General features: G+C 40.5%; 2 protein-coding genes across 2 annotated transcripts in view; one reads left to right on the top strand and one right to left on the bottom strand.

Moving 5' to 3' along the window:
* SUPT16H (SPT16 homolog, facilitates chromatin remodeling subunit) overlaps positions 1–13,389 on the top strand; it is a 35,680-nt gene extending 22,291 nt beyond the window's left edge. The window contains 11 exon segments of the mRNA XM_047796614.1: positions 509–644; positions 750–876; positions 1,138–1,256; positions 4,305–4,430; positions 4,755–4,867; positions 5,152–5,227; positions 6,022–6,191; positions 10,528–10,657; positions 10,971–11,100; positions 11,224–11,301; positions 12,047–13,389. Coding sequence (XP_047652570.1) covers positions 509–644; positions 750–876; positions 1,138–1,256; positions 4,305–4,430; positions 4,755–4,867; positions 5,152–5,227; positions 6,022–6,191; positions 10,528–10,657; positions 10,971–11,100; positions 11,224–11,301; positions 12,047–12,192 — 1,351 coding nt within the window. The 3' untranslated portion in view covers positions 12,193–13,389.
* Positions 13,390–13,559: 170 nt separating this feature from the next.
* Positions 13,560–23,660, bottom strand: part of RPGRIP1 (RPGR interacting protein 1) — a 53,001-nt gene continuing 42,900 nt past the window's right edge. Inside the window, exons 12-15 of the mRNA XM_047796616.1 lie at positions 23,304–23,496; positions 19,581–19,665; positions 17,317–17,447; positions 13,560–13,754 (exon numbers count right to left, since the gene is read on the bottom strand). Of these exons, the coding sequence (XP_047652572.1) occupies positions 13,642–13,754; positions 17,317–17,447; positions 19,581–19,665; positions 23,304–23,496 (522 nt within the window). The 3' untranslated portion in view covers positions 13,560–13,641. The remainder of the gene's footprint in view (positions 13,755–17,316; positions 17,448–19,580; positions 19,666–23,303; positions 23,497–23,660) is intronic.

Genomic DNA, 23,660 nt, shown 5'->3' on the forward strand with positions numbered 1-23,660 from the left:
AGTGCCCAAGAAAACAACCATCCCCAATCCCTGTTGGCTAGAGTGGTAACCACATTCTCTGTGCTGTGTTCCCCCCCATCTAGTGAATGGCAGTGCTGCTCTCAGTGGTGCTTGATAGGATCGCCTTGCTAACTTTGTACTGTTTCGAGGACAGAACCTAATTTAGAATCCTCATGAAAATATTGCATCCTTACTACACATGCTTTGTGATCTCCAGTGTCTGTTCACTCATGATATGGAATAGGCTAATTGGGAGAAGGTTATGCTAGATTTGAAAAATAAGTGTGATTTCCCCATCTAATGGATTAGCCGTTTTCAACAGTCTCTGCTTAAGAGAGAAGAAAGGGAAGTTTTTTGTTTTGTTTTTAAGCTTTCTAGACATTGTTTTACCATTCAGTGGTACCTTTTTCTCCTAAAAGATATTAAGATAGTTATAAAACATAGGAATGGATGTGGGTCACCTGGCTTGATAAAGAAACTTACATAGGCACTTCCCCTTTTTCTGTAGTACATACCGAGCTTCAAATATGAAGGCACCTGGGGAACAGACAGTACCAGCCTTGAACCTTCAGAATGCCTTCCGAATTATAAAAGAAGTGCAGAAGCGTTATAAGACTCGGGAAGCAGAAGAGAAAGAGAAGGAGGTGAGCCTGAATACCAACAACACACCTTTAGGCAAAGGGACACTTGTGGGTTTGGGGAACATGGAAAGATACATGAGGATTCACATTGGTTTTCATTCTGCTTAGGGCATCGTGAAACAAGACTCCCTGGTGATCAATCTAAACCGGAGTAATCCCAAGCTGAAAGATCTATACATTCGCCCAAACATTGCTCAGAAGAGGATGCAAGGCTCACTGGAGGCCCACGTCAATGGTAGGAGTGATCTCTCAAAGGCCTGGGCTTTGTCTGCAGGGGCACATTTGTAGGAACAACAGATCAGCTAGTACAGGGGGACAGGGAAGTGGTGGGAGGAATATCCTTTGACACTGCGGTGTGGCCAGAAGGAAAGGAAAACTCCGTACTTTGTTGGCATTTCCTCTGCCCCTCTTCAGATCAGCCAAAAACATACAGTGTATGTTGGCCCAACCTGATGATGTTCTTTGATACCTAGCTGCTTTCTTCCCCTCCTCCCAGGTTTCCGCTTCACATCTGTCCGAGGAGACAAAGTGGATATTCTGTACAATAATATCAAGCATGCGTTGTTCCAGCCATGTGATGGGGAAATGATTATTGTCCTGCACTTTCACCTCAAGGTATGCCTTTCTATCAACTAGCTGCTTAAAATAGTGATGAAGGGAGTTCCCATCATGGCTCAGTGGAAACGAATCTGACTTGTATCCATGAGTTCGGAGGTTCAATCCCTGGCAATCCCTGGCCTCGCTCAGTGGGTAATGGATCTGGTGTTGCTCTGAGCTGTGGTGTAGGTTGCCAACACGGCTCGGATCTGACGTTGCTATGGCTGTGGTGTAGGCCGGCAGCTGCAGCTCCAATTAATTCTACCCCTACACTGGGAACTTCCATATGCCGCGGGTGTGGACCTGAAAAACAAAAAAAGCAAAAGATAAAAAAACAATAAAACAGTGATGAAAAATATCTCCTATCACATAAGATCATCAAGACGATTGAATAAAATAATGCTTTTACATTTGACAAAGTCCAACATCCATTCATGATCAAGACCCTCGCCAAAGTGGGTATAGAGGGAACATTCCTGAATATAATCAAAGCCATTTATGATAAACTCACAGCAAATATAATACTCAATGGGGAAAAACTGAAAGCCTTCTCACTCAAATCTGGAACAAGACAGGGATGCCCACTCTCACCACTGCTCTTCAACATCGTTTTGGAAGTCCTAGCCACAGCAATTAGACAAACAAAAGAAATAAAAGGCATCCATATAGGAAGAGATAAAACTGTTACTGTATGCAGATGACATGATACTATACATAGAAAACCCTAAGGACTCAACCCCAAAACTACTTGAACTGATTCATAAATTCAGCGAAGTAGCAGGATAGAAGATTAACATTCAGAAGTCAGTTGCATTTCTGTATACCAGCAATGAAATATTAGAAAAGGAATACAAAAATATAATACCTTTTAAAATTGCACCTCACAAAATCAAATACCTCGGAATACACCTGACCAAGGAGGTAAAGGACCTATATGCCGAGAACTATAAAACTTTAATCAAAGAAATCAAAGAAGATGGAAAGAAATGGAAAGATATTCCATGTTCCTGGATTGGGAAAATCAATATTGTAAAAATGGCCATACTACCCAAAGCAATCTACAGATTCAATGCAATCCCTATCAAATTACCCAGGACATTTTTCACAGAACTAGAACAAACAATCCAAACATTTATATGGAACAACAAAAGACCCAGAATCGCCAAAGCAATCCTGAGAAACAAAAACCAAGCAGGAGGCATAACTCTCCCAGACTTCAAGAAATACTACAAAGCCACAGTCATCAAAACAGTGTGGTACTGGTATCAAAACAGACAGACCAATGGAACAGAATAGAGAATCCGGAAATAAACCCTGACACCTATGGTCAATTAATCTTTGACAAGGGAGGCAAGAACATAAAATGGGAAAAAGAAAGTCTATTCAGCCAGCATTGCTGGGAAACCTGGACAGCCGCATGCAAAGCAGTGAAACTAGAACACACCCTCACACCATGCACAAAAATAAACTCCAAATGGCTGAAAGACTTAAATATACAACAGGACACCATCAAACTCCTAGAAGAAAACATAGGCAAAACACTCTCTGACATCAACATCATGAATATTTTCTCAGGTCATTCTCCCAAAGCAATAGAAATCAGAGCAAAAATACACCCATGGGACCTAATCAAACTGAAAAGCTTTTGCACAGCAAAGGAAACCCAAAAGAAAAAGACAACTTACAGAATGGGAGAAAATTGTTTCAAATGATGTAACCGACAAGGGCTTAATCTCTAGAATATATAAACAACTTAGACAACCCAACAGCAAAAAAGCCAATCAATCAATGGAAAAATGGGCAAAAGACCTGAATAGACATTTCTCCAAAGAAGATATACAGATGGCCAACAAACACATGAAAAAATGCTCAACATCGCTGGTTATAAGAGAAGTGCAAATCAAAACTACCATGAGATACCACCTCACACCAGTCAGAATGGCCATCATTAATACATCCACAAATAACAAGTGCTGGAGGGGCTGTGGAGAAAAGGGAACCCTCCTGCACTGTTGGTAGGAATGTAAACTGGTACAGCCACTATGGAGAACAGTTTGGAGATACCTTAGAAATCTATACATAGAACTTCCATATGACCCCACAATCCCACTCTTGGGCATCTATCCGGACAAAACTCTACTTAAAAGAGACACGTGCACCCGCATGTTCATTGCAGCACTATTCACAATAGCCAAGACATGGAAACAACCCAAATGTCCATCGACAGATGATTGGATTCGGAAGAGGTGGTATATAGACACAATGGAATACTACTCAGCCATAAAGAAGAATGACATAATGCCATTTGCAGCAACATGGATGGAGCTAGAGAATCTCATACTGAGTGAAATGAGCCAGAAAGACAAAGACAAATACCATATGGTATCACTTGTGGCTGGAATCTGATATCCAGCACAAATGAACATCTCCTTATTAAAGAAAATCATGGACTTGGAGAAGAGACTTGTGGCTGCCTGATGGGAGGGGGAGGGAGTGGGAGGGATCGGGAGCTTGGGCTTATCAGACACAACTTAGAATAGATTTACTAGGAGATCCTGCTGAATAGCATTGAGAACTTTGTCTAGATACTCATGTTGCAACAGAAGAAAGGGTGGGGGAAAAATGTAATTGTAATGTATACATGTAAAGATAACCTGACCCCCTTGCTGTACAGTGGGAAAAAAAAAATAATAATAATAATGCTTTTATAAAGTGCCTGACATCTAGAAGGTGCTAAGCATGTTTGTTCCTTTAGTGTAATATAAGCACATAAGGTTTCCAAAGCATGTAATGTCTTCTCCAAATTCCTGTTCCTGAAATAGAAAACTTTTGTTTAGTTTATTACCAACATAATCTCCAAAGTCCATTCTAATAAATAGGAGTACTTATAAAAATGTGTGCTTTTTCACAGTCCTAGACATCATTATTTATGATGACCAGGGATGGTTTAGCTATTTTTTCAGAAATGCTGTGGATATTTTAATGTCGTCGCATTTTATTTCTGTTATCTTGCCTCTTTTTCTGTTATATAGACTTCTTTCTTGTCCTGCTTTTTTGTATCCTCAGAATGCCATCATGTTTGGGAAGAAGCGGCACACAGATGTGCAGTTCTACACAGAAGTGGGAGAAATTACCACAGACTTGGGGAAACATCAGCACATGCATGACCGAGATGACCTCTATGCCGAGCAGGTAAAATTTGGTATTTTATTTGCAGGGTAATAAAGTAAGATGCAGACCAATTCTGAGCTTAGTAATCATTATATTTTATAAACAACCCCTGAAACTATCTGCAGAGCTTCTCAAGCATCTGCAGGTTTGGTGTAGTGCAGTGGCTGATGGATTTTAAGTTGCAAATTCAGCTCTACAGTTAATGGTGTGGGCAGCCTATAATAGTTTATCTGTGTTAGTATCATAGGAGAATTTGAGGACTACAAAAAGCACTTCAGACTTTTTGAAGGGATTATTATTAACAAGTAAACTAGTAAATATAATTTGTATTTTTTTCTTCATCAGATGGAACGAGAAATGCGGCACAAACTAAAAACAGCCTTTAAAAATTTTATTGAGAAAGTAGAGGCTCTAACTAAAGAGGAACTGGAATTTGAAGTGCCTTTTAGGGATTTGGGGTAATGTATCTCATCCTTTCTTTGGCCTTTAGAAAAATCATTTAGGAATTCCCTTGTGGTGCAGTGGGTTAAGAATGCATCTCACTGCTATGGTGAGGGTTCAGTCCCTGGCCCGGGAACTTTCCACATGCCGTGGGTACAGCTATCCAACCCCCAAAAAAGTCATTCTTCCTTTAATAATAATTTAGCGTATGTCCTGTTTCTTATGACTGATAACCTTTGGAACATCCATTCCTTCTCTTGCAGTGAGCCCTAGCTTATCTGAGTTTCTTATCGTCTTTCAGGTTTAATGGAGCTCCGTATAGGAGTACCTGCCTCCTTCAGCCCACTAGTAGTGCGCTGGTAAATGCTACAGAATGGGTGAGTATTTCTGACTTCTTTTTAATAAGAAATTGTTAGGGAAAAGAAAGCAAGAGGATAGGCATTTGGGAGTTCCCTCAGTGGTGCAGTAGGTTAAGGATCTAACATTGCCATAGCTGTTACATAGGTCACAGCTACGGCTTGAATTCAGTCCCTGGTCTGGGAATTTCTATATGCTGCGGTTGCAGCCTAAAAAATAAGTCAAGCTTAAATAAAAACTACATCCTTATTATTTCTCATGGTTTTCATTTCAGTATTTACTTATTTTAGATGTAAAACTTATTGAACAAATGATTCTTTAGAAGTCTCTTTAGGAGTTCCCATTGCGGCTCAGCGGTAATGAACCCAACTAGTATCCATGAGGGTGTAGGTTCAATCCCTGGCCTCATTCATTGGGTTGAGGATCCAGCATTGCCGGGAACTTTGGCGCCGAGTTGCTGTGGCTCTGGCATAGGCTAGCAGCCGCAATTCCAATTTGACCCCTAGCCTGGGAACTTCCATATGCTGCCAGTTTGGCCCTAAAAAGACAAAAAAAAAAAAAAAGTCTTTAATTTTTAAAAATAGTTTCTGCACATAGTTTCCTTAAATGTATTATTGAGGAAGGGTTTTGATCTTGCAGATCCTTTTACTGGGGCTTCTTGGCATGTTGTATTGCTTTTAATTAGTCTTTGTCCCAAAAAACAAACAAACAAAAAACAGTTTAGTTATCTTCTGTGTGGTGATATTTAGATCCTAAAATTGCTGGTGCTGTGGGGGAAGTATTTATATGAAAACAATCCATTCCTCCCTGACAGCCACCTTTTGTGGTGACATTGGATGAAGTGGAGCTGATTCACTTTGAGCGAGTCCAGTTTCACCTGAAGAACTTTGATATGGTAATCGTCTACAAGGACTACAGCAAGAAAGTGACGATGATCAATGCCATTCCTGTAGCCTCTCTTGACCCCATCAAAGAGTGGTTGAAGTAAGTAGAGCGGCCAGCGATCTCCCGTTATCCCATGAACAATGTATTGTAGAATAGAAGTGTGTGGCCTGTGGTCCATAAAACCTACTAGTGTATTTAAGGGAAATTACCTTTGGGTTGTTATAAAGCAGGACTTGAAAATTTGGGATCTGTTAGACATAGAAGCTGTTCACTTTTTCCTGAATACCCAGCAATAATTTATGGATACAAGGAAAATCAAAGCCTAAAACCTTTTTTGACTCTACTTGATGTATAAAAAGATCTGTACATATGTATAATTATTTACTTACAAAAAGTGGGGGATATGTATTTTTTACTCATTTTCTATTTTTACTGAAAAATGAAATAGAATATATATTTATTTTAGCCTTTGACATCCATATACTCTACTCACACTTCAACTAATTCTCAAGTACCAGAACCCCAGTAAACAGGGAGCTGTCACTACCTAGGGAAAGGGTGAGGCTTGTGTAGCTATTAGTATAGTTTACTCTGCCCTCCTCCCCCTCCAATTATCTGTGAAAGGAAAGCACTATAAATGTAAGCCTTCTGTTAAATGGATTGAGAGAACTTAGAAATAGCTTGTGAGAAAGATAGAGATTTATGGTTTCTGTGAGGATTTTCCTAAGAAACATATGTAGGTAAGTGATATGGTTTAACAAATACAAATTTGTTTGACTTTTTAAAATCGGTTTTATTATGGTACAGCTTACAATAAAATTCATCGATTTAAGCATATGATTTGATGAGTTCCAGCAGATGTTTACAGTCTCGTATCTACCATCATAATCAGGATATAGAACATTTGCTTTACTCCCCAAATTCCTCATACCCCCCTTTTTTTTAATTTCTATTTTTTTTTTTTAGGGCTGCACCTGCAACATATGGAGGTTCTCAGGCTAGGGGTAGAATCAGAGCTGTAGCTGCCAGCCTACACCATAGCCATAGCAACGCCAGATCTGAGCCGTGTCTGCTGACTGGCACCACAGCTCACAGCAACACTGGATCCTTAACCCACTGAGCAAGGCCAGGGATTGAACCCCCCACCTCATGGCTTCTAGTTGGATTCGTTTCCGCTGTGCCACAATGGGAACGCCCTCATACCCCTTTATAGTCGGTCCCCTCCCTTCAGCCCTGTCACTAGTTTCAGTTAGCTTCTAGAATTTCACATAAATGGAATCCACAAGTATGTAATTTTTGTATCTTTCATCCTTCACTTGGCATAATGCTTTTGAAATTTATCCAAGTTGTTCTGCACATTAGTATTATATTCTTTTTATAATTGAAGAATATCCCATTGTATCAATAGTTCATCCTTTACTTACCTATCACTTAACAGACATTCGGGTTGTTTCCTTTGGGGGCTCTTTTGAATAGCTGCCATAAACGTTATGTACAGGTCTCTGAGTGGATGTTTGTTTTCATTTCTCTTAGATAAATGACCTAAGAGTGGGATTGCTAGGTCATATGGTTTATGGTAAAGTATATGTTTATAAGAAGTTAAGCATCATTTTCCAGAGCTGCTGGAAAACCTGCAGTATGTGAGAGTTGTTGCTCTACGTCCTGATCAAACTTGATTGTTAAGTCTTTTCCGTGTTAGCCATTGTGGCAGGTGGTAGTGTTGTCTCGTGGTTTCAGTTTGCATTTTCATTATAACTGATGATTTTGAGCATCCTTTTTTTTTAAATAAATTTTATTGAAGTAGAGTTGACTTACAAGGTTGTGTTAAAGTTTCAGGAGTACATCAAAGTAAATCAGTTGTATATATACATATAATCCATTCCTTTTCAGATTCTTTCCCCGTATAGGTTACGCTATACATATCTCTTTTATATATAGCAGTGTGTGTATGTCAATCCCACCCTCTAATTTATCCTTCCCCCGCACCCACATTTGCCCCATGGTAACCGTAAATTTGTTTTCAAAATCTTTGAGTCTGTTTTGTAAGTTCTTTTGTATCACTGTTTTGAGCACTTTTTCATGTCATGTGTCATTCTATGCTTTTGATGAAGTATATTTGTGTATTTTTGCCCAGTTTAAAAATCAGATTGTCATGTTACTAAGTTTAAGAATTTTTTAGGCTGGATACAAGAACCTCATCAAATACTGGTTTTGTATATATTTTCTTCCAGTAGTTTCTATGCCTTTAATTTTCTTAAGTGCCTTTTGAGAAACTGGAAGTGAAAATTTCTCCTGAAATATGTTTGATCAACTTTTTGTTTTGTAATTTGTGCTCTTTATATCTTACCTATTTTGCCTAACCCAAAGTCATACAAATTTTGTTTTTCTTTAGAGTTCCATAAGTTTAGGTTTTATATTTAGGTCTGTGATCTATTTTGAGTTAATATTTTTATTGTAGTGTAAGGATCAAGGTTCATATTTTGCATTTATGTAGCCAGCTGTAATAATATCATTTGCTGAATAGATTATCCCTTCCCAATGAATTACCTTGGCATCTTAGTTTAAAAAAAATAAAAAACCCAGATAGAAAAAGGTTTATTTCTGGATTGTATTCTGTTCCATTGGCTTATCTCTGTCCTCAAACTGATATTGTACCGTCATGAGTATACTAAATCTTGAAATCAGGCAGTGTAGTAAGTCCTCCCATTTTGTTCCTTTTCGAAGTTGGCTATTATTATTTTAGCTATTCTACATAAATTCTAGAATCAACTTAAATCTTTGAACAAACTGGTCTATTGTGTCTTAAAGTTATCAACTGTAATATATGTACAGTCTGTGATGACGTCCCCATTCATTCCTAATATTGATCATTTGTTCTTTTGGTCAGTCTGACTAGAGGTTTATCAGTTTTTACTGATTTTTCCCCCCATCATTATGACGTGTTCTTTCTTATTTCTAGTAACATTCCTTGTTTTGGAGTCTACTTAGTGTGATTTTACTGTAGACTTCAGCTTTATTTTTGGTTAGAGTTTGTAATCTTTTTTGTGTCCTTGCACTTGTAACTTACTTTATATTTCAGGTGGCTTATTTGGAGACACCATGTATTTGGGTCTTTTTTTTTTTTAATCCATTTTGAGAATGTCTACCTTTTAATCGGATTGCTGAAAACAGGCCACTTATGTTTAATAAAATTATCAGTATGGCCAGATTTAAAATGACCGTCTTGCTATTTGTTTTCCCATCTGTTCCTTTTGCTTTTCTCCTTTTCATAGTGCCTTCTTCTAGATTAATTTTATGATTCATTATTATTATCTTCCTAGTTGGCTGATGAGCTGTATCTCTGTTTTACTTTTATAATGATTATGATAAGGTTTACACACACATCCTAACTTCTCACAGTCTGCATTCAGATAATATACTACATCTGTTGGAAGGTTCTTAGGCTTCCATTTCTCTTCTATCCTTTCTATTATTGTCAGACACTTTGCTTATAATATACTATGAATTCCATAGTGTGATTATTTTAGCTTCAGAATTGCTATCCTTTCATTTACAAATAAGGAGGAGAAAGTCTTTTATATTTACTCACATGTTTACCATTCCCAGTGCTGTTCATTCCATTGTGTAATTCCATGGGGATTTTAGTCCTGTAATGCTTTTTATCCAATGTTTGAAAACTGTTGTTCCATATTTTGTTCAGTTTTCTAGATGTTTATAGAGTGGAAAGGTAAATCTAGTCTTTGTCACTCCATCATGGCTAGAAGCAGAAGTTTCAGTGTATAATGATTGTGCCTATGATGGATTTATGCTGGTCTCTCAGGTTTATGCAGAAGGTTTCTTGTCATGATTCGTTTTCTTTTCTGTTCTTTCCCACCCACTTTGATTCTCTTCTCCTCAGTAGAAGTGGATAAATGTCGTTTGAGCATTTAACACAGGGCACTTTGAGTACTGGGAAAAAAATGGTGCTCTATCATGAGGACTAGTGCTCTGGGAGACTCAGCACCAGCCATTTGGCTTTGTTCTGGTGGCAGAGCACAGAGAACACATACTCCCACATCAGAAAGGGTTTCTGCTCTTCAGAGATGCTAATGATCAGGAAGACCCAGGATGGGGAAGTCCTGCTGTGGCTCAGTGGTTAATGAACCCAACTAGTGTCCATGAGGATGTGGGTTCAATCCCTGGCCTCTCTCAGTGGGTTAAGGATCTGGTGTTGCCATAAGCTGAGGTGTAGGTGACAAATGTGGCTCAGATCCCAATGCTGCTGTGGCTGTAGTGTAGGCCAGCAGCTGCAGCTCCAATTCCACCTCTAGCCTGGGAACTTACATATGCCTTAAAAAGACCCCCCCCCCCAAAAAAAAAAGACGACGACCCAGGATGTTCTCAGAAAGTAGAGGATTGATTTTGACCTTGTAATAATGCATGTTACTTTTCTCAGTTCCTGTGACCTAAAGTATACAGAAGGAGTGCAGTCCCTCAACTGGACTAAAATCATGAAGACCATTGTTGATGACCCTGAGGGCTTCTTCGAACAAGGTGGCTGGTCTTTCCTAGAGCCTGAGGGTGAGGTGCGTGAGTGTGGGGTTTCTTTTCTGGTACGTAGTGTTGCCCATTATCATTTGGGCAGTTAGGAGAATGCTGTATATATAGTACACGAGGGAGCAGATCAAGTAGGAGAGGCGGGTGAACACAATTTGGTATTGTTGTTTTTCCAAGTTAATTTTACAGATAAGTCCATTTATCTTTTGATGGGTTTTGGTTGTTTTATTTTTTCATGTAAAATAGAAATAATGCTGGTATGCTAAGTGGGTTAAATTAATTCATTAACAAAGTGAATGTAAAAAAAAAGTATGAAATATTTTGTTCTCTCTTACTCACCAGGGAAGTGATGCCGAGGAAGGGGATTCTGAATCTGAAATTGAAGATGAGACTTTTAATCCTTCAGAGGATGACTATGAAGAAGAGGAAGAGGACAGTGATGAAGATTATTCATCAGAAGCTGAAGAATCAGGTTAGTCTTCCTGGGGAAGAGTGTTCATGACTTCTTCATCTATTATCATTTCCATAGGCTTTAGAAGGGAAGAATCTTATCATTCCATTCCTAATAACTAATGCTTAATCAATGTTATTCCAGATTATTCCAAGGAATCACTGGGAAGCGAAGAAGAGAGTGGAAAGGACTGGGATGAACTAGAGGAAGAAGCCAGAAAAGGTAAATTTTTGTTATCATTTTGCCATTTCATTTTCTTGAGGCACAAATTTCAATATTTTGAGATATTTGCCTAATAAGAGTAACTTAATAACTTATGTGGAGCTCAGCTCCAACTTGATTGCTCAAAGGACAAAATGAGGTCTGGAGTGTGTCCCTTGCTCCAGGTGGCACAGCTCCACTTACCTGGATGCTTTTTTCATCCGTTCAACCCCCAGTGGGCCCTTAGCCATGATAGTTTTAGAAGGCTCCAAAATTAGGCTATTTGGGTTCCAAATCTAAGTCCTCTAAGAGTCTAACTTTCTGGGCCTCTTCCAGGTTAGGAAAGTTTTTGTAGTAGCAGTTTTGTTTTCTTGTTCTTGGGTTTTTTTGTTTTTTTGGTTGGTTGGTTTTTTGACGGTTTTTTTGGGCAGGGGTGGGGTTAGTGGTAGTGCTAGTTTTAACTACGCTAAAACCAAATGCCAAATATAAGTTTAAGATGAAAAGGAGATACTACTGTACTGTATCCTAAGCATTGTGGTAGGTACTTTGCATAGATTACCCTTTTAATCCTAAAATAATTCTCCATTTTATAAACAAAGAAAATAGAAACAAATCAAGGCGTGCCCACAATCACAGAACTAGTGAGTAAAGATTGAAGCTTAACTCTAACCCCAAAGTACATTTGCTGTATCATTTCATGCTATCCAGTGGTGTTCGGTACCTAAAGCTAACTTGTAGCTAACTAATGCCTGGCCCTTCTGTTTAGCCGATCGTGAAAGTCGCTATGAGGAAGAAGAAGAACAGAGTCGAAGTATGAGCCGGAAGAGGAAGGCATCTGTGCACAGTTCAGGCCGAGGCTCAAACCGAGGTTCCAGACACAGCTCTGCGCCTCCCAAGAAAAAGAGGAAGTAACTTCTGAACTTTGGCACTCAGCTCCATTCTTTCTCCAGCCAATCCCTGAAAATTTTACATGACATAGAAACTGTATTTTTCCTTTTTTTCTTTTGAAGTTTTGCCATTTGTGTTTCTGGGTTTAGGGGGCCATTTGTGTGGACCAATCTACTCGGGGAATTCCAGGCCCACCAGGACACGTGCCAATGGCCCCATCCAGATGGCAAGGGAGGAGGTGTTCTCCAAGAAGGGCAGAGGCTTCCACTGTTAATAAATACCGTTTCATTCCTCTCTCTTCCTGTTACCTTCTGCCAAGACATCATTGGCTTCTGACATCTTATTCTTTGATGTCTCAAGGCTCTATTTCCAAGACATTGGTACCAGGTGACCCCCCCTAGCTACCTGTACCATGGTTCTTGACCAGCAGACTCGACCCTCCATCCTACCCTACTACCATGGCCTTCCTCACATCTCTTTAAGTTCCATCTTTGCAGTACTCAAGAAAAGGTTCTTGGAATTTGCTAATGATGTGATAAACCATGTAACTTGAGCTAGTGAGGCCTTTTGGGCTGGTGCCTCCAGCTGAGTTTTTCTGCTTTTTTTGCCTCACACAGATTCTGAGGTATTCCTGCTGCCTTGGAAGACATAAGAAGCAGTGATACTCCCTAGCTCGGTTTCATCTTCCTTACAAATTCACAGATGGTACAATGGTAGAAACAAAGTTACCACTGTTTCTTTTCTGATATATGAGGAAGAATGGTTGTGCCTCATATACTGCTTCTAGTGAAATCTAGAAGGAGGCTCAAAGGAGTCAACATTTAGACCTGGAAGGGGCAAGTCATGCCTTGGGCCTAGAATACCCTGATGAGAAAAGAGAAGAGGAAGGGAGGCCACATCTACAACACAGCCTCTCATTACTGCTGCTCCTTATTTTTACTTGTCTCGCATTGTCCTGTATTTATCACAGTTTCTGTTCAACAGCTTTTTAAGTATTTGGGGAGTTTATCTTGCCATCCTCTCCCTCCTGGTTCTCTGCACCCAACTGTCCCACTGAAGTTCCTTCTGTGTTCTGTGACTTTAAGAGGGGGGGAGGGGTCTCGGATTTTGTTTGTTTGTTTGTTTTTTTCTCCTTAGCAGTAGGACTTGATATTTTCAATTTTGGAAGAACTAAAAGATAAATAAACCGTGGTTTTTTTTGTTGTTGTTTGTTTTTGTAAATTCACCTTCTGTGACAGTTCTTTGGCAATTCCTGAAAGCAAGACTGCTTCTCGCCTGGTAAACACACTAAGGCATTAGAGAATAACTCCCTTTATCCAGCTAATATCACAAAAAGAAACCTTCATCACTCTAAGCTTTCATCATTGGTTGAGACATCACGGTAAACCAAATTCATGGTATAGCAAGTTACTTTTATAAGAGACTTTTTACTATGGTTCCCTCAGGGTTTAGAATGGAATAGTACTTGTTCTATCATGAAAACAAATCTTCAGTCGTCTCCTTGTAAATGGCATGGAGGGCGGCAGCAGCTTGAAGGGACACCTTCAGCCTTCCTATTGGAGTAGCCTGATCTTCAGGTCTAACAACTGTTGGAAAAGGAAATGTGTCAGACAATAGTGTCATTCAATTGCAAAACACTTAAAATACTTGGTTTTTTCCATGTTAGGTACTGGGGATACTAAATAAAGTCACTGCCTCAGTTTTTAGTGGGATTTAATGTGGGTGAAGACAAAGAAAACACAATAGTCACTACCGCATAGTAGGGAAGGTGCTGAAAACAAGGTGCTTTGGGAACACATTGCAGTGGCCCCTAACCCAGAACAGAGGAATTGGAAAACGGCTTTCTGGACACACAGTCTCTCAGTTTTCAAAAAGTAAAAGATACTCTAGGGAGTTCCCGTTGTGGCACAGTGGTTAATGAATCCAACTAGAAACCATGAGGTTGTGGGTTTGATCCCTGGCCTCGCTCAGTGGGTCAAGGATCCGGCGTTGCCGTGAGCTGTGGTGTAGGTCGAAGACACAGCTTGGATCCCGCGTTGCTGTAGTGTAGGCTGGCGGCTACAGCTCTGATTAGACTCCTACCCTGGGAACTTCCATATGTTGCAGGTGCAGGCCTAAAAAAGACAAAAAAAAAAGATACTTTAAGCAGGTAGAGCAAGTGCTGAGATAGGAGGACATGTTTGGGAAACTGGAAGAAATGAAGCCATATTGATAAGGGGGGGCCAGGCCATAAAAGGTTTTTTGGGTTTCTTTTTGCCTTTTCTAGGGCCACTTCCCATGGCACATGGAGGTTCCCAGGCTAGGGGTCCAGTCAGCTGTAGCCGCCGGCCTACGCCAGAGCCACAGCAACTCGGGATCCGAACCGCATCTGCGATCTACATCACAGCTCATGGCAATGCCAGATCCTTGACCCACTGAGCAAGGCCAGGGATCAAACCCGCAACCTGATGGTTCCTAGTCAGCTTCGTTAACCACTGTGCCACGACAGGAATTCCCTGGGCCGTTTGCCTTGTAAGGAATGTGGTTTTAACTAAAAGTATTAGAAATGATTTGGGGAGTTCCTGTTGTGGCTCAGCAGAAACAAATCTGACTAGTATCCACGAGGACGCAGGCTCAATCCCTGGCCTTGCACAGTGGGATAAGGACCAGCATTGCTGTGAATTGTGGTGTCACAGAAACAGCTGGGATTTGGCATTGCTGTGGCTATGGTGTAGGCCAGCAGCTACAGCTCCGATTTGACCCCTAGCCTGGGAATCTCCATATGCCATGGGTACGGCCATAAAACAACAACAACAACAAAATGCCTGAGTTTTGAAGTGATAAGAAAAGGTAGCTGTAAGGACTAGATTATGTTTTTAAAAATCAGAGTGCAAATGAAACTGACTAGTATCTATGAGGATGCAGATTCGCTCTCTGTCCTTACTCGGTGGGTTAAGCACAGTGGGGTTGCCTGACATGAGCTGTGGTGTAAGTCGCAGACGTGTCTCAGAGCCTGAGTTGCTGTGGCTGTGGTGTAGACCGGTAGCTGTATCTCCAATTGGACCCCTAGCCTGGAACCTTCATATGCTGTAGGTTTGGCCCTAAAAAGCAAAAAATAATAATAGTAATCAGACCAACATAGGGAGTTTCCACTGTGGTACAGTGGGTTAAGGATCTGGCATTGCCACATCTGTGGCATAGGTTACAGATGCAGCTCAGATTTGATCCCTGACCCCAGGAACTTCCATGTGCTATAAGTATGGCTGAAAAAGAAAAAAAAAAGTTTATTAGACCAATATGTTTAAAGCCTGAGTAAAAGGGGAACATAATATAATTAAAAATTTCTTTTTAATGATTAAAAAAATCAAAAATTGAGCATTCATTGGTTTTAGGGATTTTGAGGTCATTAGCAAAGGCTTAAGAAGATTTTCCTATTAGTGGGAAGGACACAGAGATCAAAAATGGGGATGGAAGTAGAAACTGGGAGATTTGGAAAAGAGCTGAGATGGCACATGCCATATGCTAAGCACTGTCCTAAACATTTTATTTAATTCTTCACTTAAGCATTCCCTTAATCCTTAAGGCAACCCTATGAGGTAGGAACTGCTGATAATTCTTATTTTAGTGTTGAGGAAACAGGCACTGAGAGGTTAATTAACTTGCCCAGAATCACAGCTGGAAAGATGTGGAAGAATATAATAATCTTGTTTACCAGCTAAAGTTTGAACTTGGTAAAGCCTTGTCTGAAGAGTATTCCTCAAAAAAATTTTATTGTAGTCAGTAAAAACAATTTTCTATCATGACAATAAACACAAACATTTCACAAAGTATTTACCTTACATGCAATGTACTCATTTTCTAGAGTTTTAGTTTGTGTTTTTGTTCAAATTCTGGTTGTGATTTACTAATTTCACCATCCACTAATGGGTTATGACTGAAAGGTTAAGAATTATCAGTCCAGTGGGTAATGTCAAGTGCCTACTACAGCCTAGCAGTCCAGGTAAGTGTGTGAAGTCCCAGGTGTGTAAGGTACAGAAGCACAAGGACTGAACAGAGCCACCTAAAGTCATTCAAATGCAAATATTTTTAAAATGTTGGTCTTAGAGCAAAACAGTCTTATAGACAGATTTAAGAAGAATGTGGTGATCAAATTTATTGTATAGAAACACTAAACTGTAGTAGATGGAAATGGGGGTGGGAGAAACCAGTGACAGGGGTCTGACCAGTTTAGGGAAAAAAAAACTATTACAATAGTGGACATGTGTCCATGACACGTCTGAAATGGAATGGGTAAGATTTGGTAGTGGATTCTGTGAGATGTGAGGGAAGAGGAGAGGTGGTATCATGGGTGCCTGATAATGTAATGTATTAAAAGAGAAGGGGGATTTCCTGTTGTGGCGCAGCAGAAATGAATCTGACTAAGAAACATGAGGTTTCGGGTTCGATCCCTGGCGTTGCTCAGTGGGTTAAGAATCTGGCATTGCCATGAGCTGTGGTGTAGGTCACAGACACGGCTCGGATCTGGCATTGCTGTGGCTCAGGCATAGGCTGGCAGCTACAGCTCCAATTCGACCCCTAGTCTGGGAACCTCTATGTGTCACAGGTGCAGCCCCACAAAAAAAAAAAAAAAAAAGAGAGAGAGAAGGGTATTAGCTACCTTTTCAAACCTATGCTTATAGAGGTCAGAAATCCTGATGTCTAGGAGTTCCCGTTGTGGTGCAGCAGAAATAAATCTGACTAGTAACAATGAGGTTGTGCTTGCTCAGTGGGTTAAGGATCTGTGTGGCTGTGAGCTGTGGTGTAGGTCACAGAAGTGGCTAGGATCCTGTGTGGCTGAGGCTGTGGCGGCAGCTGGCAGCTGTAGCTCCTACTCGACCCCTAGCCTGAGAATCTCCACATGCCTCAGGTGTGGCCCTAAAAAGCAAAAAAAAAAAAAAAAAAAATTCATTATTAGGTTGCTTTCCTTGGAAATAAGGAACTGGGAAGCACAAAAATGTGCTGCTTACTGTAGTTCCCACTGTGGCACAGTGGGTTAAGGACCCAGTGTTGCTGTGGTGTAGGCTACAACTGCAGCTCACATTTGATCCCTGCCTTGGGAAACTCCATATACTATGGATGTAGCCAAAAAATAAATTAAATAAATAAAAAACCAAAAAACATGTTACTCACTGTCTAGCTCTTGCTCTAGAATGTCTCTTCCTGATTCCACGATCTGCCACAGTTCCAGATAGGCATAGCCTACTTCTTGACATTCTGACTTTTCCTCGTCCATAGGATCACTTACTACTGTAAACTTTAAACTAAAGAAGGAAAAAAATCCATTTAACTCAGTACTTCTGACACCCTTAGGCTTAAAAAAAAAAAAGGAAAAAAGTAATCATAAATTATACACTGTCTTCCCTGAATCGCTTTTCCCTTTCCTCCATTTTAAATGACCGGAACAGCAAAAGAGTGAGAAATGGGTATAAAGTACAGGCCTTGAGGGAACTAAGACTCGAGATAAAGCAGTTAAGTTGTCTCAGAACTGCTGGGATAGAATTCCTTGTAAGATAGTTTACAATTCTGCTGCAAGATTTGAAATGGGCAGTGGAGTTACTGCATAAAAACCGAGATTATGGAAATACGAAGAAGAGGCTTTAAATTTCTAAATGAAAGTTTTATACCAAGCCTGAGACCAGCAAAGGAAATAGAAGGCACACAGAATTGCAAAATGAATATAAAAAGTATATTCCTTGGAGTTGTAAGTCTTGGAAGATGATACTGTAAAGAACAAAGCACAGTTCCTTCCAAGCAGCGAAGAGTTAAGAGCAATTATGGGACCCCCTTCAGATACCAAAATCTGTGGATGCTCAAGTCCCTTATATAAAATGGTGAAGTATTTGTGGAAGTTCCTATTGTGGCTCAGCGGGTTAAGAACCAGAGTAGTAGTATCCATGAGGATGTGGGTTCGATCCCTGGCCTTGCTCAGTGGGTTAAGGATCCGGCATTGCAGTGAGCTGTGATGTAGGTCGCAGACTCAGCTCAGATCCTGCCTTGCTGTGGCTGTGGCATAGGCTGGCAGCTACGGCTCCGATTTGACCCCTAACCTGGGAACCTCCATATGCCATGGGTGTGGCCCTATAAAAGCAAAATATAAATGAAATAAAATAGAGTAGAAGATTACAAAAAGAAAGGGAAAAAAATTACCACTGTAAGGAAATAAAGGAAGGGAGAGTTGTAGGAATGCTGAGAGAAAAATAAAAAGAAGAAAAAGTTAAATTTAACATTAATGCAGAAGAGAAACAACCAAATAACTTTCCATTTTCCAAAAGTTACCAGTAAGCTTATATCTGTTTAAGTCTACAGTGATATTGAAGACAGAATCATTGTTTATTTCAACTGGTTCCTTTTTAAGTCCTTGTTATGATTAACTGGAGACAAAATGAATGCAAATTAAATGACTATATTGAGCTTTTAGAAAAGTAATGGATTAGAGGAGTTCCGGTCATGGAGCAGCAGAAACGAATCTGACTAGGAACCATGAGGTTGCAGGTTTGATCCCTGGCCTCACTCAGTGAGTTAAAGATCCAGTGTTGCCGTGAGCTGTGGTGTATAGGTTGCAGATGCAGCTCAGATCCCGTGTTGCTGTGGCTGTGGCTTAGGCTGGTGGCTACAGCTCCGACTGGACCCCTAGCCTTGGAACTTCCACATGCCGTGGGTGCGGCCCTAAAAAAAAAGACCAAAAAAAAAAAAAGTAATGGATGAGAACATCAGTTCCATACTACTTCTTACCCATACACACACACAAAAAGTTGCCAGATTTTGCCAAAAACAAACATGAAAACCAGATGCCACTTAAATTTGATTTTCTAAATTCAGCTAAACAATGAGAAATTTTTTTTTAGTCTCTGTATATCCAATGCTTTTCATCCGCAACCTCTGAAAGGAGGGTAGCTCAGATTATAGGAATAAGGACAATTGGCTTTCCTAAAGCTTACGGTAGACCCAAAATGTACATCAGTTATATCTAAGTATTCCTGTAGAGAAATAATTTTTAAGTAAAAATATATAATTGCTATTGTAAAGACAATATTTGGTAGGCTAGCAATGGTACTATGTTTACAGGAAATGAATCAAATTTTCTTAGAGTGTCAAGGCCTTTTGCCCATTCCATATGAGGCACGGACAGTATTCAAGGAAATTGCTGCCTCAAAAAAGATATGTTTATCAGGGACTGGCATGGGTGAGAAATGAATTAAACCTATGAGATTGTACAATTTATCAGGCAGTTAGTCACAAACATAAATTAGTCTCCAGGAGATGGGAAGTTCATTAGGCATATACTAATATGAAAAAAGTTATTAAAATAGTCCACATCAGCACAAAACCAAACCCAGACTCCTGAATTCCTGTGAGATGGCTCCTGTCTTTCAACGTGGGAGGCAGATGCTTACTGTCTTTGCTCAGGATCTTGCGCAGTCAGCATGGCGAACAGGAACTGCCTTCGGTCTTTTTGCTCCAGTGGATCCAGGTCTATCACTGCATTGAGTATAAGAGGGAGGAGAAAGCAAAGCATCACATACTGTTGCTATTTGGGCACTAAAACATTCATAACACGGTGTGTGTAAAACAGTGACAGAAGGCAAAGTTTGGCAAACTGGGGCCCAAGAACTGGCTCACTGTTTTCATAAATAAAGATTTATTGAACACAGCCATCATCTATTCACATGTTGTCTAGGGCGGTTTTCCAGCTACAACAATTGAGCTGAATAGTTGTGACAGAGACTGTTTGGCCCACAAAGCCTAAAATATTATGTGGCCCTTTAAGAAAATGCTTCAACCACGGATCTAAAGGAAGCCTTACAATCTGTGTTGAAAGCTGTCCTGCCAAATGTCAAGATAAATGTGCTCCCACCATTCCCCAGCTGGAAGAATTCTAGGAGATTGATTTTTTTTTTTTCCCCAGGGCCACCTAAAGATCTGGGGTTTGAGGCAGGTTAAATTCAAGGTGTGTGATTCAACATCCATGCCCCACTTCCTCCTTGTTTTTATATGGGAATGCTGCAGCCTCACATGAGCCTATGTTTTCCAGCCTCTGTTTTAGCTAGGTCTGGACACATGATTGAGCTCGGGCCACTGTGCTGTGTGAAATCTGCTTAACAGGTTCAGCTGGGAGGTAGGCTTTCTTTCTGCAGCTGCTATTAAGGACGTCGGGTAAATCTGAAAGGATGGAAGCTGGGCACTGAGGGGGATGGGAAGGCAAGATAGGAGTTTGGGTCCCTGAGGTATCACATACCTTGGCCCTGGACTGCCCACCTCTGAACTCATTTTACACAAGTGAGAAATAAACTATCTAGTATGATGTAAGGACAGGATAAACCTTTTTAAAAAGGTGGGGGTGGAGGGTGGAGAAACGAGAACAAGAAACAGCGTTTATGAATTTAAAATAAATATCCAGTCAATGACTATAAGATAAAATTAAGGAAATCTTCTCCCCTCCCCCCCAAAAATAGAAAAAAACAGAGGTGGAATTAAAGGAGGAAAATGATAAAAATTACAGGATCAATTTGGAAGATCTAAAATTCTACTAAGGAAATGAGAAAGTGTAGAGGACAAAATTATCAAAGAAATGCAATAAAATTTCCGGGAACTAAAAGCCATGAGCTTCCAGATTGAAAGAGCCCACCGAATGGCCAGAACAATTAAAGAAATTATGCAGATTATTCTGAAATTTAAGAACACTAAAAATAAAGAGAAAATATTAAAGTCTTCTGGGGAGGTAGGGGGCAGTTTTCATAAGGGGTTAGACCCCAGGCCTGGATCTAGATGACTAAACTGCTTTAAAATTCTGAATGAAAAAAATGTTTTTAACATAGATTTCTATACTTGGTCTAATTATCAACTGAATAGATGGGTAGAATAAAGAGATTTCATGCATGACTATCTCAAAATATTTACTTCCAAGTATGCTTTCTTTAAAAGCTACTGGAGGAGTTCCTGTCGTGGCGCAGTGGTCAACGAATCCGACTAGGAACCATGAGGTTGCGGGTTTGGTCCCTGCCCTTGAGGATCTGGCGTTGCCGTGAGCTGTGGTGTAGGTTGCAGACGCGGCTCGGATCCCGCGTTGCTGTGGCTCTGGCGTAGGCCAGTGGCTACAGCTCCGATTGGACCCCTGGCCTGGGAGCTTCCATATGCCGCAGGAGCGGCCCAAAGAAATAGCAATAAGACAAAAAGACAAAAAAAAAAAAAAAAGCTACTGGAAAATAGGATCTGTTAAAATAAAATAAATAAAACAGAGTAAGACAGGACCCAGGAGAAAGGAAATCCAGTATAAAAGAGAATTAATAAACTCTCCAAATAGAATCAGTGGGATAATAGCTGAATGGTGGGCTGGAAAGGAACAAGAGGATAAAGAAAGGTCATCAGGAAAAAAAATGCATCAATTACCTCACAGGTTTGATTATTTGAAAATGTAAAAGGTTGCTGGAGGATATAGAAAGATTTACAACTGGAGTTCCCATCATGGTGCAGCAGAAATGAATCCGACTAGGAATCACCAAGTTGCAGGTTCGATCCCTGGCCTCGCTCAGTGGTTTAAGGATCTGGCATTGCCGTGAGCTGTGGTGTAGGTCACAGTTGAGGCTCTGATCTGGTGTTGCTGTGGCTTTTGTGTAGGCCAGTAGCTACAGCTACAACTGGACTCCTAGCCTGGGAACCTCCATGTGCTACAGGTGCGGCCCTAAAAAGACAAAAGACAAAAAAAAAAGAAAAATTACAACAGGTAAAATGAAAATAAAGCAAAAAGAAAATTGAGACAAATAAACAAGAAAGAAATTATAATCATGGTGTACAACTTGGCTCTAAAAGGATAATTCTCTGCAAGAATTATTCATAATGATAGAAACTATAAATATATATATATTTGTCTTTTTGGCATTTCTTGGGCCGCTCTCGCGGCATATGGAGGTTCCCAGGCTAGGGGGTCTAATCAGAGCTGTAGCCACCGGCCTACGCCAGAGCCTACGCCAGAGCCACAGCAACGCGGGATCTGAGCCGCATCTGCAACCTGCACCACAGCTCACAGCAATGCTGGATCCTTAACCCACTGAGCAAGGCCAGGGAGTGAACCCGCAACCTCATGGTTCCTAGTCAGATTCGTTAACCACTGCGCCATGACGGGAACTCTTGATAGAAACAACATTAAAAATAAAACGACGACCCAACTATATGGGAGAAAAGGGACATGAGTGTGAATGTAAGAGAGATAATTTTATGTGTCAGGACAGGAAGAAGTCAGCAGATAACATCTAAAATTAGTGAATCAGGAAACTGCAATAGAAACATTTCTCAGAAACATAGGGTTAAGTAACAGAAGAAATAGCATAAAAGTGAAAAATGTCATGGTGGGCTGAGGGGGAACAAGAAGGGTGGGAGAGTGATTTGTGGGGAATGAATAGAGCAGAGGACAGCACTTTTTAAAAATTATTGTCTTTTTAGGGTTGCACCTGCAGCATATGGAGGTTCCCATGCTAGGGGTCGAATCAGAGTTACAGCTGCCAGCCTACGCCAGAGCCACAGCAACACAGGATCCAAGCTGTGTCTGCGACCTACACCATACCTCACGGCAACACTGGATCCTGAACCCACTGAGCAAGGGCAGGGATCGAACCCAAGTCCTTACGGATGCTAGTTGGGTTCGTTTTCATTACCTCTGAGCCACAATGGGAATTACACGAGTGCTTAATTTTTTTTTTTTTTTTTGGTCTTTTAGGGCTGCATCTTGGCATAGGAAGGTTCCAAGGCTAGGGGTTGAATCAGAGCTGTAGACTCTAGCCTATGCCATGGCCTTTGAAACATCAGATCCGAGCTGTGTCTGTAACCCGCACCACAGCTCACGGTAACGCTGGATTCTTAACCCACTGATTGAGGCCAGGGATTGAACCTGTGTTCTCCTGAATGTTAGATTCATTTCCGCTGAGCCAGGACAGGGACTCCAGGAGTGCTTAATTTTAATAAAAAATCTTTTAAGGCCTATTTGATAGTTTAAAAACATATGCATATATTACTTTGATAAATAAAACAGTAGGATCCACCCCAACAGAAGTCTATAGCAGTTTGAACCCCTCAGACTAAATGACTGGCAGCCTCCCCTCCTGGATGACACAGGGACACCTCACCCTTGCTAAAGTGGAAGTGGATCTCTTCTCCCGCCCTGGGTTTCCTCAGGGATACTGGAGTCTCTGTCTCCGACAAGGGTAGATCACAGAACTTGTATTCCACGTACACCTGTTTTACATTCTCATCACACATCACTTCAGCCTCTGGGTAGAAGGCCAGGGAGACGATTTCAATGCACATCTTCTCTGAACCCTGACAAGGAAAATATTCATTTCCTATAGGTTAGCAATGCTAGTGTTTATATTCCATCTAATTAACAATACTCTCTAGGAATCAACCACCTAAAACATTACTCCTAGAGAAGCAATTTATAGGTACATAAAACTGGCACCAAGAGACCACTTGACTGAATGGCC

The sequence above is a fragment of the Phacochoerus africanus genome, chromosome 9 (assembly GCF_016906955.1).
Source record: "Phacochoerus africanus isolate WHEZ1 chromosome 9, ROS_Pafr_v1, whole genome shotgun sequence".
In the NCBI taxonomy this organism is placed as follows: domain Eukaryota; kingdom Metazoa; phylum Chordata; class Mammalia; order Artiodactyla; family Suidae; genus Phacochoerus; species Phacochoerus africanus.